This window comes from Oryzias melastigma, linkage group LG13 (assembly GCF_002922805.2).
Source record: "Oryzias melastigma strain HK-1 linkage group LG13, ASM292280v2, whole genome shotgun sequence".
Classification (NCBI taxonomy): Eukaryota; Metazoa; Chordata; class Actinopteri; order Beloniformes; family Adrianichthyidae; genus Oryzias; species Oryzias melastigma.
In genome coordinates, this window is record NC_050524.1 from 21,184,258 (window position 1) to 21,197,514 (window position 13,257).

Here is a 13,257-nt window from a genome sequence, read left to right on the forward strand (position 1 = left end):
CAAGAGTTTAAGCTTTTAATTATCAGTCCATTTTTATCTGCAATTTTTTTTCTTATTGGCATGCCATCAAACTGTCCACTATCTGCTGATAAATATAGATAACCGATATTATCATGCAACCCCACTTTCAACTGGTAAAGGAAGTTTCTCATGAAACGGTTCCCATGTGTTCCTTCTGTTTGAGGCACTCGGCTGCCAATTATCATTATTTGTGGTCTCTATGAGGCTCTTAGGTTGAGAACCTGAACTAATTATAAGACAAGTGCAATTTAGATCAAAAACTATATAAATGTTTATATTTTTTTTAATGTTATCTCCTCTTTCTATTGAAGGATATTTTTTACTTTTTTTACAGGAAAAAGTGAGGTTGTTTGGTTTGGTTTTACCATTCTATGCCATCAAAGTTCCTCTAGACCACATGTGTCAAAGTCAAGGCCTGGGGCCTAGTTCCGGCCCCCTAAGTAATTATATCCGTCCCTCCAGATCATTTTATTTTATTGTTATTAATGACCCGATGTTACCTTGTGCTTAACTCTAACTTGTATAATTTTGGCAAAACATATTTTTATGGAGTGTAAAATATTGAAAGTTATTTAAGGTTTAAGTTGATTTATTCTGGAATTTTATTCCAGCCTGTTTTTATTCATAGTAATGTTTAAAAGTTACATTTTTAAAGTTTTAAAAATTTAGCTTTAGTGTGTTCCATAAATGTTTGTCCTGTTCAGACTGCAATCTAAGGTGTAATTTGGATTTTTGGCCCTCTGTGCGATTGAGTTTGACACCCCTACTCTAGACAATCGAATCATGACTGTAGGAGAGTTGTTTTGGTTGTTTGGGTTGTCATTAACACTCAGGAGTTCCTGGATGTCTATACTTGATATTCAAGGATAGTGGTTTTAATGTTTCTAACCAAAATCCCAAAGAAAAATACAGCAAGTGACGTTATTGGGTATTTCTACGTCTACATCTAATCTACAATCTCTTTGTAGAGCAGGATATAATTTAAAGCTTCTTTTTAAAATCCCGCTGGGATCATTTGTGAAAAGCTTCTGTGGTTTTCTGCAGGGAGAGAGCTAAAGCTGACATTTCCAAGATAAAGGTGCTGAAGATCCTTCTGGCCGAAGCTCAGAACCTCGAGTCCTACCTAAAGGAGAGGATAAGCCGCCTGAAGCAAACGTTGACTCAGATATCCGACAAACTCTCGAGCTGAATATTTCAGATTCTGTTTTCAAGTTTGATGGAGACCTGTTCCTAAATAATTTCCACACATGCCTTTCTCTTTATCTCTCACTAAGCTCAAATGTTTGTAAAGCTGTTTTAAGAAAATTTTGGATTCTTTGTTGACACAATGAAAAGGATCTTTATTGTTCTAAAAAATAAAGTTCTCTGAACCCCTCTCCGTATGTCTTCTGTGCTGTTCCCAGATCTACAACATCTGCACATACAGTAAGTCCTGCACATCATTTTTTGATAATGTTCACTTTTATTTAGCAGAGAAAGTAAAACGCAAATCAAGACCAGACAATATTTCGAACGGCTCAGTAAAACAGGCGGTTCAGTTTCTGATTTTTTTCTTGGATGAACTTTCATATTTTCTGCTTTATTTCATAACTTGTTTAACAGAAATAATTATGCAACAAATATCTAAATTAAAGCCATTAAGCTGTTTAGTCCAATAAAAAATGTGTTTTTAACATGTCCTTGTGGTATTTTCTGATGGTGGAGGACATATATATACAGAAAATTAAGCTTAAAATTGCGTTTCTGAGTATCTACCTTATTCAACGCATGAATCAGGAACAGACCAAAAAAAATGCAGTTTGAAAAAGATGGTTTTTGTGACAAAGAAAACATGCGGCAGGTCACAAGCTACTTGCTGTGCTCCATTCTGATGCATCCACTTGTGGACAAATGGATCCATGTACGTCGTTTGAGCTGGAAACTGGATCAAAACTGTACGGCTGGATAGCTTTGATATCATTTGTCATTCTTGTTGCACTGCTAATGTTAGGTTGTAGCTGTAAGCTAGCAGGAAAGCATTTAAACAGAGAGCTCTCAGTTATGGATGACAGGAAGGAGAAGCTTGCTCTGTGCTAATGGTCACGCCCACAACTCAGAGGTGAATTTCTTATGAACTCCTGCTCTGCAGAAACTATGTCCTAGAAAACAACAGGTTTTCTGATTTTGTCTAAAAACTGCATAATCGTTATTGATAGACCACTTTCACAATAGATCCAAAAGATGATCGGAGCAAAACTTAAAAAATAAAGATTGAGTGTCCAGGTGTCAGTTGGTTTTATGGTTCATCGGTGAACCTCTTCTTCCGCCTCATGCCTATGTCATGGCAGTAAATGCTCCGTGGAAGCCGTATGGGATGTTCACGGACACCGAAGCCCTGCCCAGCTCCTCGAAGCTCTTTGCATCCAGAACGAGAAGGAACGTACTCTTGTCCTGAAACAGACAAAAGAATCGTTCACACTCCACGTCTTGACCTGTGTGTGTTCACTAAGTTTTCTCACTCTGGTTCTGTTGCCCCTGAAGCCACTCCATTATTCCCTGAGCTCCAGTTTAAAGCAGTTCAGTGACCTGGAACTGGTAGACGAAGTTCTTAACAGTCTGTACGGTGAAGGTTTTCCTCCTATCCTTTGGAAGAACCAGGGATTTTACCTCTTTCAACCCCCTAAAAGAAATGATCCCCAGAAAGGCTGTAGTTTTGTCACATAAGTACGGTGGCCCAGAAGTGCAAATTACCCCAACAAATCTCTCAATGTAAAAACAGATCACGACAACTAAAACAGCAAAACAATGTAAAAAAATGTTAGATTTCAGAAACAAAATTTCAGAAATTAAATATTGAGAAATTAAACAGAGAGAAGTAAAAAGATAAGTATTATAGGACAGCAGTGATTGGATGAAGAGGTTTAAGTTTTGTTTGAATGTGTCTTCCATGTCCACATAATAATAAAAGTTTTATGATTGGTACAGAGCATTTCCAGTGTTGCTTCATTTCAAATATTTTTTGATTGAAATGATGGAAAAGCATCATCATCTAGTCAGTGACGTTCAATTTGTCTGAACCGGACCAACCTTGTTTGGAGTGATGACCACAGACAGGATGACGCCGTCGTCTTCCTCTGTGGCGTCAGGTGAGGGGACAAAGACCGGCTCGGATGGATACAGACCCGCATGTTCCCACACCTTATTGTGTTCAACAAGTCAGGTTATTAAAAAGGAAGGGGAAGTGGGGTTTATATCTGTCCATGGTTGCCCTTTTTATGTAGCTCACTTTCATGCTCTTTCCATTGAGATCCATTTTGATCAGCGTGTCTCCCACCAGGTGTCTGAAGCCACAGCCATAGAAGTAGCGGTAGGGACGGGTGTTGTACTTGTCATAGTTAATCTGGGGGAACTCCAGACCCCCGTAGTGATGGAGCTCCTCTCCATGGAGGTCTTCATGGGTGCAGAACACCTGAAAAAGAAAAAAGGGGAGATTAAAACACAGATCTGACATGGTTAGGTGCAAATTCCTGACATGTAAAAGAAATGCAATGAATGTGAATCAGTTGTAGCTAAAATGGGTCGAATCACGTGGAGTCTGAAGTCTGAAATGCATAAATGACACTGCAGATGCAACAGTATCCTGCCAATAGATGTGAAGAGGAAGACATTTTAACAACAAAGCTGATTTTGTCTTCTGTCTTGTTAGAAATAACGTTAATTTTACATGTTGTTTTCCTACAGAGGGTTAATGAAGGTGTTAAGACCCTCTTTAATACACGAAGAACAAGGAATAGCTTCACTATTTCTGTCGACTTCACAGCTGGACAATGGAAGCACAATAAACAAAACCCTCCTGTTGCTGGTTTCACTTTTCACAAGCCACTTGTGTTCTTCTGGCACACTAATGTCCACCTTTAGTCTTAACATACAGTTATTAAGGGAGCAGCCCACCTTGTTAGTGCTGATTCTGAGGCAGGTGGCTGTGACGTTGGGCAGGTGGATCAGGTTCTGGTTGAAGGGCGTTTGGGAGTCAATGTTGAGAGGAAGCACAAAACGCCGTGGGAAGACTCTGCACAAAGTGTTGTAAACCTGAGGAAGCATAGTAAGATTCTTCTTTATGTAGAACCCAGACAAAAACCCATTTCACTGAAACTTCGTTTTTATTTAAAAAATAAAATCTATTGACACTCTGTGCAGTTCCATGATTGTGTTATGCAAACTGATTTACAAGGAGATACATCCTCAGCCTCATGCAGGAAATTTATCTACACACTCATCTTTTCTTTGCAGAACTTGCTGAACAATGGCTGACATAAAAAACCCTGCAGCAACACTCACCTCATCAAGAGCTTCTCCACTCTTGCGCAGGTTCTGGACCTGATAGTTTGTAATTGCCCGGCCATCATCGGATGCACACATGTCCACAATCAGGAAGCCCCCCTCCTCAAAGGCATTGATCTGGTGAAAAGTTGACAGCGCCTTGGCAAGATATTTAACGGGGCTCACCTGAAACATAAAGGTGGGAGTGAAGATTTCTTTGCAGTCATTCAAATCAAATATTTATAAGCCACTTTTAAAAAAAAGTTGCATCTTGAAGTGCTTGACAAGAACCCATATGAATAAAACTGCCCAGAGTTAGAGAACTAAAATAAGCATAGAAACAGAGAAGGAAAGAGTCAGAGAAGTTCAGTTAGATGCAAGAGTTTGAATACATGTACTGACAAACAAATATTGTTAATAATAAATCTTAATAATAACATAATTAGAGCATTAAAAAGATTAAACAAAAGAGGCAATCAATGACAACAATCAAATAAAAGTATCAGGTTCTTTTTTACAAAAACAGCTATGATTTACTTGTTTGGTTTAGTTCTAACGTTTGCCTTTTTCCTGGGTTTGTATGAAAGGCTGGCTGACTCCGCCCACTCATCTGTGGATCACAGCTGCCTGCACTTAGCTAATTAGCTACACTGCATTTAACGACCGCTCCCTGAGTCTTTAGAGTTGCCTTGTCTTCTTCTGTGTCAAGTTTTCTGGCCTATTTAATTGTGTGGTTTGTTAATAAATTCTTGGGACTATATTACATCACTGTTTGTGGTTTTTCTCAGCATCGGAATTCTCACCTGCTTGCCTGACTGTGACAAAAAAACACGACTCCATAGCAGAAGTAAATAAAAACAGATATTTATTAGAACTGTCTTTTTTTTTAGCACATCTGCAACTTTTAAACTTCAAGATCCATTCGGGCCATTTTTTTCACTGACCAAAACCAAGTAGGGGCCACAAAGTCTGACTATTTAGATTTAAAATATTTTTGGCAAAAAAAATGATTTCTCTTTTTAAAAAAATATGAAATCGTTTTTAACTTTTCAGGTTCACATAGCTGCCTTTCAAAATAAAAGACACCCTGTGCTATGTAGCATCTTAATACAGTAAATGTTTTCTCCTTTTTTTAGCAAATGTTGTGCATCTCACCCAGAAATTCATAAATCTAATGAACTAAAATTAAATAAGAGCTAATTAAGTGGTCATATTTTTTGAACCGTGGGGAATCCTTAAAGTCCTTGAATTGGTTCAAAATAGAAAATAAAGCTTGTAATGTTGTGCACTCTCAGTATGAATTCTGGTTGTTCTTACTGATCTCAAATTCATTTTCTGTGGTACAAAAATTTCAAAAGTCAATCAAAGTGTTTTGGCACAACTGTAGTAATCTACCAAGGATTGATGGATCGTTGTATGGTTGAGATACATACTGTCCATCAACTGCTTGTGAAGGAATTGAATAAAGCTCGAGAAGGTTTACTACTTACTTTTTACCACACAGCTAAAACATTTTTTATTTTTATTTAATCAGAGACTCACAATTGAGAGTAAGAGAGACACATGTGGTTCAGAGCCTCAGATACTGCAGACCCCTTGATTCACAGGTCCCTGCCCTTCTATCTCCCTCTCCTGGTCATTTTTGTCATTGCTGCTCTCTGACCTCTTTCTGCTGTTTTGTTTTGTCTTTACAGGAGTACTAGATTACTGGCACGAACTCCTGACACATCGGTGACCCATCTCCATTGACCCTGATTGTATTTAAGACTGGTTTCAGCAGCTTCTACACACCAATCTGTCAGCCAATGTCTTCTTTTTTTGCTACCTCCAGCTTGATCAACCCTTTGGATAATCTTTATCCAGACTGCACTGACCACCACCCACACCAGATTCTGGATTTTTCCACCTTCATTTAAACCCGTGAGTCTGAGCTTCTTCTTAAAATCTTAATAGTTGATTAAATTCTCAGATCCTCGGGTAGACTGATCCACAACAACCGCGTTGGTGCAAGACTTCGCTCTCGGATTTTAATCTTACTGAATGACAGGGACAGTGTTACCTTTCCAGTGTCTTTGTGAATCAGGTGGAAGACTGTGTTTGATTTGGGCTCCCAGGAGACACCGTCACTGATGCTTTTCCCCGTCAGCTTCCCTGTTGCAATTTTCAATAAGTCCATCTTGATTGGCTGCTCAATGAACACCACATAGTTCTCCGACATTGCTGGAAGAGATTGACACAGTTTTGTTTTAATCTGGAGGATTTTTTTGAATTTTAGACTGAGAAATGTTTTGTTGACACTCAAAGCCTCGTAGCAGCCTTTGGAAAGGGCAGTTCTAGCTTAGTGGAGGTTAAACACAAGCAGATGTTAGGGAGATCTTAGCTTGACAAACTGCAAGAGAGGTCATAGGGGAGTTCCTCAGGGCTCAGTTTTAGGCCCCCTTTTATCCTTTCCATTTATATGACTGCTTGGTTCAATAATTTGGAAATAGTGTCTCTTTTTATGCAGACGACTGTCAATTATAAATGTGTCTCTCAAAAAGAATTGTTCATTTGTTGAATCTGATTTGATCAGATTTTTCCATTACTATTTTCATATATTTTACCAGCTCTGTGGCTTTGTGATGCTGTGTTCGCCCTAAGGCTGGAGGGCTGAGTCATATCAAAGCCTGAAAATGGGACCCTGCTTGACGCTCACCACGGAGGGGTTGGATTTGGGGTGGGGGGTTAAACCACCAAAGGGTTCCTGTGTGTCTGCAGCTCACTGCTCCCCCAGGGGATGGGTCAAATGTAGAGAACAGATTTTACACACCCAGATCTGTGGCAACTAAGGGGAATTTATTTATTTTAAAACTGTATTTTTATTTCAGTCCATGTGATTGTACAACTCTTTGGTTCTGTGGTAATTTTTGATGTGCTTTATAAATAAAGTTGGACTAGACTGAATATGCTGTATATTTAATAAAAAAATTTTCTTTTTGGTCAAAAAAGAGTAATTTAATATGAGAAGGACAGACACTCACCAAAGCTGTGGTAGTAGCAGGGCTTGGTTTTCTCTGAGGAGCGTATGGAGCACAGCACAGAGGCTCCCTCCAGGGTTTCCCCCTCCACCGGTTTGCCTCCAGGCACTCGGATGATGTTGTAGTATGCTCCTGTCAGCACAGAGGGCTGAGTGGCCGGCGGAGTTTGGTCACGGCAAACAGGTTCCTGACCTACCTTTGGGGGTGTAGGAGTTTCCCATGTTGTACGTTGTGCCATCAGGCTCAGTGTGAGGATGTGCAGTTGCTCCATTCACCGCAATGAATTTACTCCAGTCCACCTTATGCAAAAAATTGAAAACCAAACCTTGACCTCATTTCCAGTTTCATTTATTTTTTGATCTGATAGCAGTTTTTCATGTTTTTTTTGTTCTCTGCTGTAATGCTGCATTTAAAGCCGCTTGTGTTCTACGACAGATTACCTTTCCGGTAGACTGCAGGGTCTCAGGGTCCAACTTATGCATGATGTTGGTTTCTGTGCTGACATAGTAATCTCCTTTGTATGTCACAAAACTCACGTTGGCGTTGTCAGAAGGTTCTACAGGTGAAGAGCAAACACCAACTCTCATGGACCATGTCAGGAATCTGGTTTGTGTTTGTTCCCTGGCAGACAGAACACTCACTTGGGAGCTCAAACCTGGACAGGAAACGTTGGAAGAAGTTTTTGCAAGGATCCGGCATGGTGACCGTCCCGAACTCTGACACCACAATTCGGTTGCGCTCTTGGTTGGATTGGTAGCTGTCGCTTGAGAGGAAGCGGCTTTTGTAAGTAACCTGTCCGTTTGATATTTTGAACTGATGCAAGAGAGCCATGCCGTCAAACCAGTGGTTGAACCTGGTGAGAGAGGAGGAGCGAACCGGCTTTGTGAGGTCTTTTCTGCTTAACTTTGGTGGGAGAAACGGAAGGAAACGTCACACTTACCTTTGGTTACCAATCTCAAATTTGCCAGGTCCGTTTCTCAGGAAGTTTCCTTTGATCCAGTCTGGGATTGTACCTGTGATGAAGCAGCTGATGGGTTCAGGGGTTTCCTCCACTGAGCTTACCATCTTCTCAATGCTTGGCAGGCCATGCACATCGGTGAAGTGCCTGATGTTTCTCTTAGCCTTGGATTTTTTATCTGCTGTGAAAAGAATTAGTTGAAAAGCAAAAAGATTCTCACGAAGGATGCGAGTAAATCTAAAGAGCAGTCCTTGCATGCGTACCTGGGCTGTTGCTCTTTCGGTGTTTGATGTTGCTCATGGTCGCGTCAGGATCTCCTCTGGTGTTGCCTCTTTCCTGAGACTCTGCTGATCTTCTGAGATTGACTTGAGGTTTTATACTCTGGGTTTCACATTGAGAGCCCCAGAAACAGACACATGTACAACACTGATTTCACGCTTGTATAAGTCTGTACAACAGTAAACTGTAATCACAAGAAAAGTTATTCATAAAGATAATTGCAGAATTTCCCTGTCATTGGCAATCCACTGTGTCCATTTCTCTCAATTACTTCTTTATCGTGTTTGTAGGACGACAGAAGCAGATGAGATGCTGGAAGGTATTTTGCATTTTAAATAGACACTGACATAAAAGCCTTTTTTATTATCTCTTGATACAAACTTCTATTTTGGGAAGATATTTGTTTTATTTTAAACTGGGACTTTTCCTTTAAGCCTATCAACAACAGCCGAACAACAATGACACAGATATTTGTGAAGCTCACAAACTGCAGAAGTAGAGCAGGACATCTTTTGATGTCTTTTGCAGTATTTTTTGTTCTTTCCAACTGTAATTGATTACATCCTTGTTCCGTCAGCTTCTACCAGTTCCAGTGTCCTGGTTGAGAAAAACAAAGTCAAAATCCTAAGGCAGTGTTCCTTATTCCAAGTCCTCAAGAGCCGCCACCCTGCCTGTTTTCCAGATCTCCAAGCCCTGCTAGCTGCTGATCAGTTCAGTCAGATGTCTTCACATTCGGATTGAATGAACACCTGGTCCAGGTAATCAGCAGCAAGCAGTACACAAAGAGCTGGAAAACAGGCAGGGTGGCAGCTCCTGAGGACCTGGAATGAGGAACACTGTCCTAAGGGAAAGGTTGAGGGTCAGCAGCATCCAGGTATAAAGTAATCGAATCCATCAGACGACCAAAGCTGAAGACGCAAACAATGACCTGCTGCTGCAAATAAAACAGGAGGATATACACTCAACAAAAATATAAACACAACACTTTTGTTTTTGCTCCCATTTTTCATGAGATGGACTTAAAAATCTAAAATTCATTCCAGATACACAATAGTACTATTTCTCTCAAACATTGTTCACAAATCTGTCTAAATGTGTGATAGTGAGCACTTCTGCTTTGCTGAGATAATCCATCCTAGCTCACAGGTGTGCCACATCAAGATGCTGATCTGACATCATGATTAGTGTACAGGTGTGCCTTAGACTGCCCACAATAAAAGGCCACCCTGAAATGTGCAGTTTTGTCTCACAGCAAAATGCCAGATGTCACAAGCATTGAGGGAGCGTGCAACTGGCATGCTGACAGCAGGAATGTCAACCAGATCTGTTGCTCATTCATTCAATGTTCATTTCTCCACCATAAGCCGTCTCCAAAGGCGTTTCAGAGAATATGGCAGTACATCCAACCAGTTTGAGAGGAATTGTAATATTGTGTATCTGGAATTTAGACCTTTAAGTCCATCTCATGAAAAATGGGAGCAAAAACAAAAGTGTTGCATTTATATTTTTGCTGAGTGTATATATATATTAATTGTAGTTATCAAACATAAAATCAATTAAAGCATTAAAGCCACAAAGAGCAACACAACAATCACTGAGTCAGCCATGAGCTGTTAGTTCAGAGTGTATTCTGGAGCAGGGATGTCCAAAGTCAGGCCTCGAGGGCTGATGTCCTTCATGTTTTCCAACCGTCCAGCCATTAAAGCCCATTATTGGCCAAAGACACCTGATCCAGGTAATCAGCAGCAGGAGAGGCAGGGTTTCCGGAAAACCAGCAGGAGGCCGGCTCTCGAGGACTGACTTTGGATACCCCTGTTCTAGAGTATTCTATTATTAGAAAGTATGCTAATATTCCATAGTTTTCTAGTGGTTCAGATTATTTTATTTCTGAACACTATAGTATTCTACTGTATTTTAGTATTTCTACTGTATTCTAGTATTACAAAGTACTCTTAAATTCTAGAGTACACTGGAGTTTTGGAGTACTCTAGTATTACAGACTATTCTAATTATCCAGAGTATTTTATTATTCCAGAGTATACTAGTACTCCAGAGTATATTAGTTTTACACAGTATTATAGTATTTCACGATATGCTAATATTCCCGTGTATACTGATATTCCACAATATTCTAGTGTTTCAGAGTGCTCTAATTTTCCAGAGTACACTGGTGTTTCAGAATATTCTACCTACCTAGAGTATACTAATATTACAGAGTATTCTAGTTTTCCACGTTATAATTATATTGCAGAGTTTTCAAGTATGACAGATCATTGTTATTGGTAAATGGCATAAACTTGTAGTGTTTTTTTTTTTTTTTATAATCTTCCTGGAAGGCCCAAAGTGCTTTTACAGTCTGAGTCCCATTCAACCATGAACACACATTCACACACTGGCGCCAACCACCAGAGGGAATGTGGGGTTCAGTGTCTTGTCCAAGGGTACCTCGACACATGGGCAGGTAAGGCAGGAATCCTATCTTCTGATCAGAAATCGATTGCCCCACCACTGCACCACTGATTAAAAGTCCCAAAAGCTAAGTCCCGTGACTGGGGTTTGGGTCACAATGGTCCAATCGTAGTCCAAAAGTTGACCTGGTTTAAATTATGGAGCAGTTGTTCAAATAAAAATAGATGTGATAGGTGTGATCCAGTATAGGGGGAAAATCCAGATTTAAGCACATCTTAAAACAGTTGTGGTTGGAGCCAGGTCAATTTAGCACCAGCTGGCTTGTCACAGAAGTAAGTGATCCCTCATTCACTTCGACTCAAGCCACCACGACTGAAGCAGTCTGACCCCAAAACGGGTTCCACCTTTAAATCCTCACCTCTGTCATCACTTTTCTTCCGGTTTGCAATGATGCAGCACTTTGTCTCATCAAACTCAAATAAAGCACATTTGAGTTTGTTCTGTAGCAAAACGATGGAAAAGTTCAAATCATGTCACCATACTTGAACCATGCTTGAACAAACAAAGTGCCTCTGTTTGGTTTCTGTGCCTGCATGGTACCACTGAGGACACAGCTTAATGTGTGGTCTTTGGCTGAGTTTTTAAAACTTTCCCTTATTCTGTAAATGGATGATTTTTCAAAATAAAGATGAATAGGATTATTTAAGGACACTTTCATTTATCCCTCCAGGGAAAATCATTCTCTTATTTGACCCGTGTTGGTTCAAATGCAGCCATACATGCATGATCACATTGGTTCCATCAGAAGCAGTACTCCTAAGATAGATGCCTTGTTCAATGGGACTTTTAGAGGCTTTTGTAAACCCCAAAACCTTAATAAATTAAAACAAACATTTACTTGTGATTTGTTATTTTAGGATACTAACTTTATGATATATGATATAATAAACTAAATGGGATAATGTATTTAATTTATAAATTCATGTTTTTTTTTCATTTATTTGATTGGATTTGTTTATTTATTCTAAGCATTAAAAATAATTGAATACAAAATACAGATACACCAAACTTATGCCAGATATAAAGTAATAAACTGATTATATTTTTTTCTTTATATTCTGAAGTTGTTAGAAGATGATGCCATCTTGTTGACAGTGTAAGTACTTATAACTATACATAGACTTTTTTGCATTAACGCTTAAAATACACACACATTAGAGTCATTAAATCTAATAATTTCCAATAAAAGTCAAGTAGAGTTTGATTTGCTGCTTGAAAAGGAGTGGGAAGAAGTTAATTTATATAATCCCACTCCTATTGTGTTTTGTCTTTTATATTTATATTTTTGAATAGTTATAATCTTGTTCTTATCAGAGTGCAGATTATTCATCAAGTAACAACAATGAGTGCTTATTGATCGTCCACATGAAACATTCTTTTATTGTTTCAGTAAACACAAATATGAATCACACTTTGTGTAACAGATATGTAATATTTATTGGTTATCATCATAATATATGATCTATTAACCATCAAACATTTCTGATCAAGTAAAAAATAAGTATTGATTATCAGAGAATTAATCATTTCACAATATCCAAGCTCACTCATCCTTATATTTGGAGTATACACTTGATGACTTTTATATTATAAAACGAAAGTTTCTTGCATATTTTCTTAAATTCTCGAACATTCAAACATTAATTGAGTTCATTTTGCACAAGCTGTTTTAGAGTCCCCAAAAATATTTTTAGGTTCTATTCTGTGTCATACCCCAACCCCTCTATTACATCCCTCTTTTTCTTCTTTTTCATCCAGTCCAATAAAAAAATGATACAAATGTGATCTGTATAAATCAAGTTTAAACCTAAATTCCAAAGAGGTTTTTACAAATACACACCCTGTGTATTAGAAGGATAATCCCCTATTGTAACAGTAAAATATGTCCAACACAAAACGGCTTCAGCTCTTTCAGCTTATGGACAAGTTAAAAAAAAACAATTAAAACAACAAATATCTTTCAAAAAGTTTATAGTAAGATTTCAGCCACCTTTTTCTAAACTTAGCAGCCAACTCTGTTACACTAACATTATCTGAAAAGCTGCACATAAAATACATTACTGATAGTTTCTGCTGATATCTTTTATTACACTTTAAATTTTGTTTTAATTAAAAACGTAAGGTCCAAAAAGCGAGAATAGAAACGTAAGCTCGGAAGCGGAAGTGTTACTTTTTGTAATTTGTTTTTTGTTGACGAACGCAAATTGCTTGATT

At 38.7% G+C, this 13,257-nt stretch overlaps 1 protein-coding gene and 1 long non-coding RNA gene across 3 annotated transcripts; one reads left to right on the plus strand and one right to left on the minus strand.

Moving 5' to 3' along the window:
* Positions 1 to 1,404: 1,404 nt before the first annotated feature.
* On the minus strand, positions 1,405 to 8,628 carry bco2b (beta-carotene oxygenase 2b). 2 transcript variants are annotated; one of them, XM_024277738.2, is made up of 12 exons: positions 8,559 to 8,628; positions 8,278 to 8,476; positions 7,979 to 8,190; positions 7,778 to 7,893; positions 7,534 to 7,636; positions 7,341 to 7,469; positions 6,380 to 6,540; positions 4,339 to 4,506; positions 3,952 to 4,089; positions 3,287 to 3,469; positions 3,088 to 3,198; positions 1,405 to 2,451 (listed from the first exon to the last, which is right to left on the minus strand). In XM_024277738.2, exons 1-12 carry the CDS (start codon positions 8,593 to 8,595, stop codon positions 2,335 to 2,337), a joined length of 1,674 nt encoding a protein of 557 aa, XP_024133506.1. In that variant the 5' UTR covers positions 8,596 to 8,628; the 3' UTR covers positions 1,405 to 2,334. The 2 variants fall into 2 exon arrangements, with proteins under 2 accessions (XP_024133506.1, XP_024133507.1); XM_024277739.2 differs by having other exon boundaries at positions 8,278 to 8,473; positions 8,559 to 8,625.
* On the plus strand, positions 4,383 to 8,085 carry LOC118599541. Its single transcript, XR_004948938.1, has 3 exons — positions 4,383 to 4,519; positions 6,015 to 6,240; positions 7,966 to 8,085. It is a non-coding gene; the product is annotated as an uncharacterized LOC118599541 (long non-coding RNA).
* Positions 8,629 to 13,257: the final 4,629 nt, after the last annotated feature.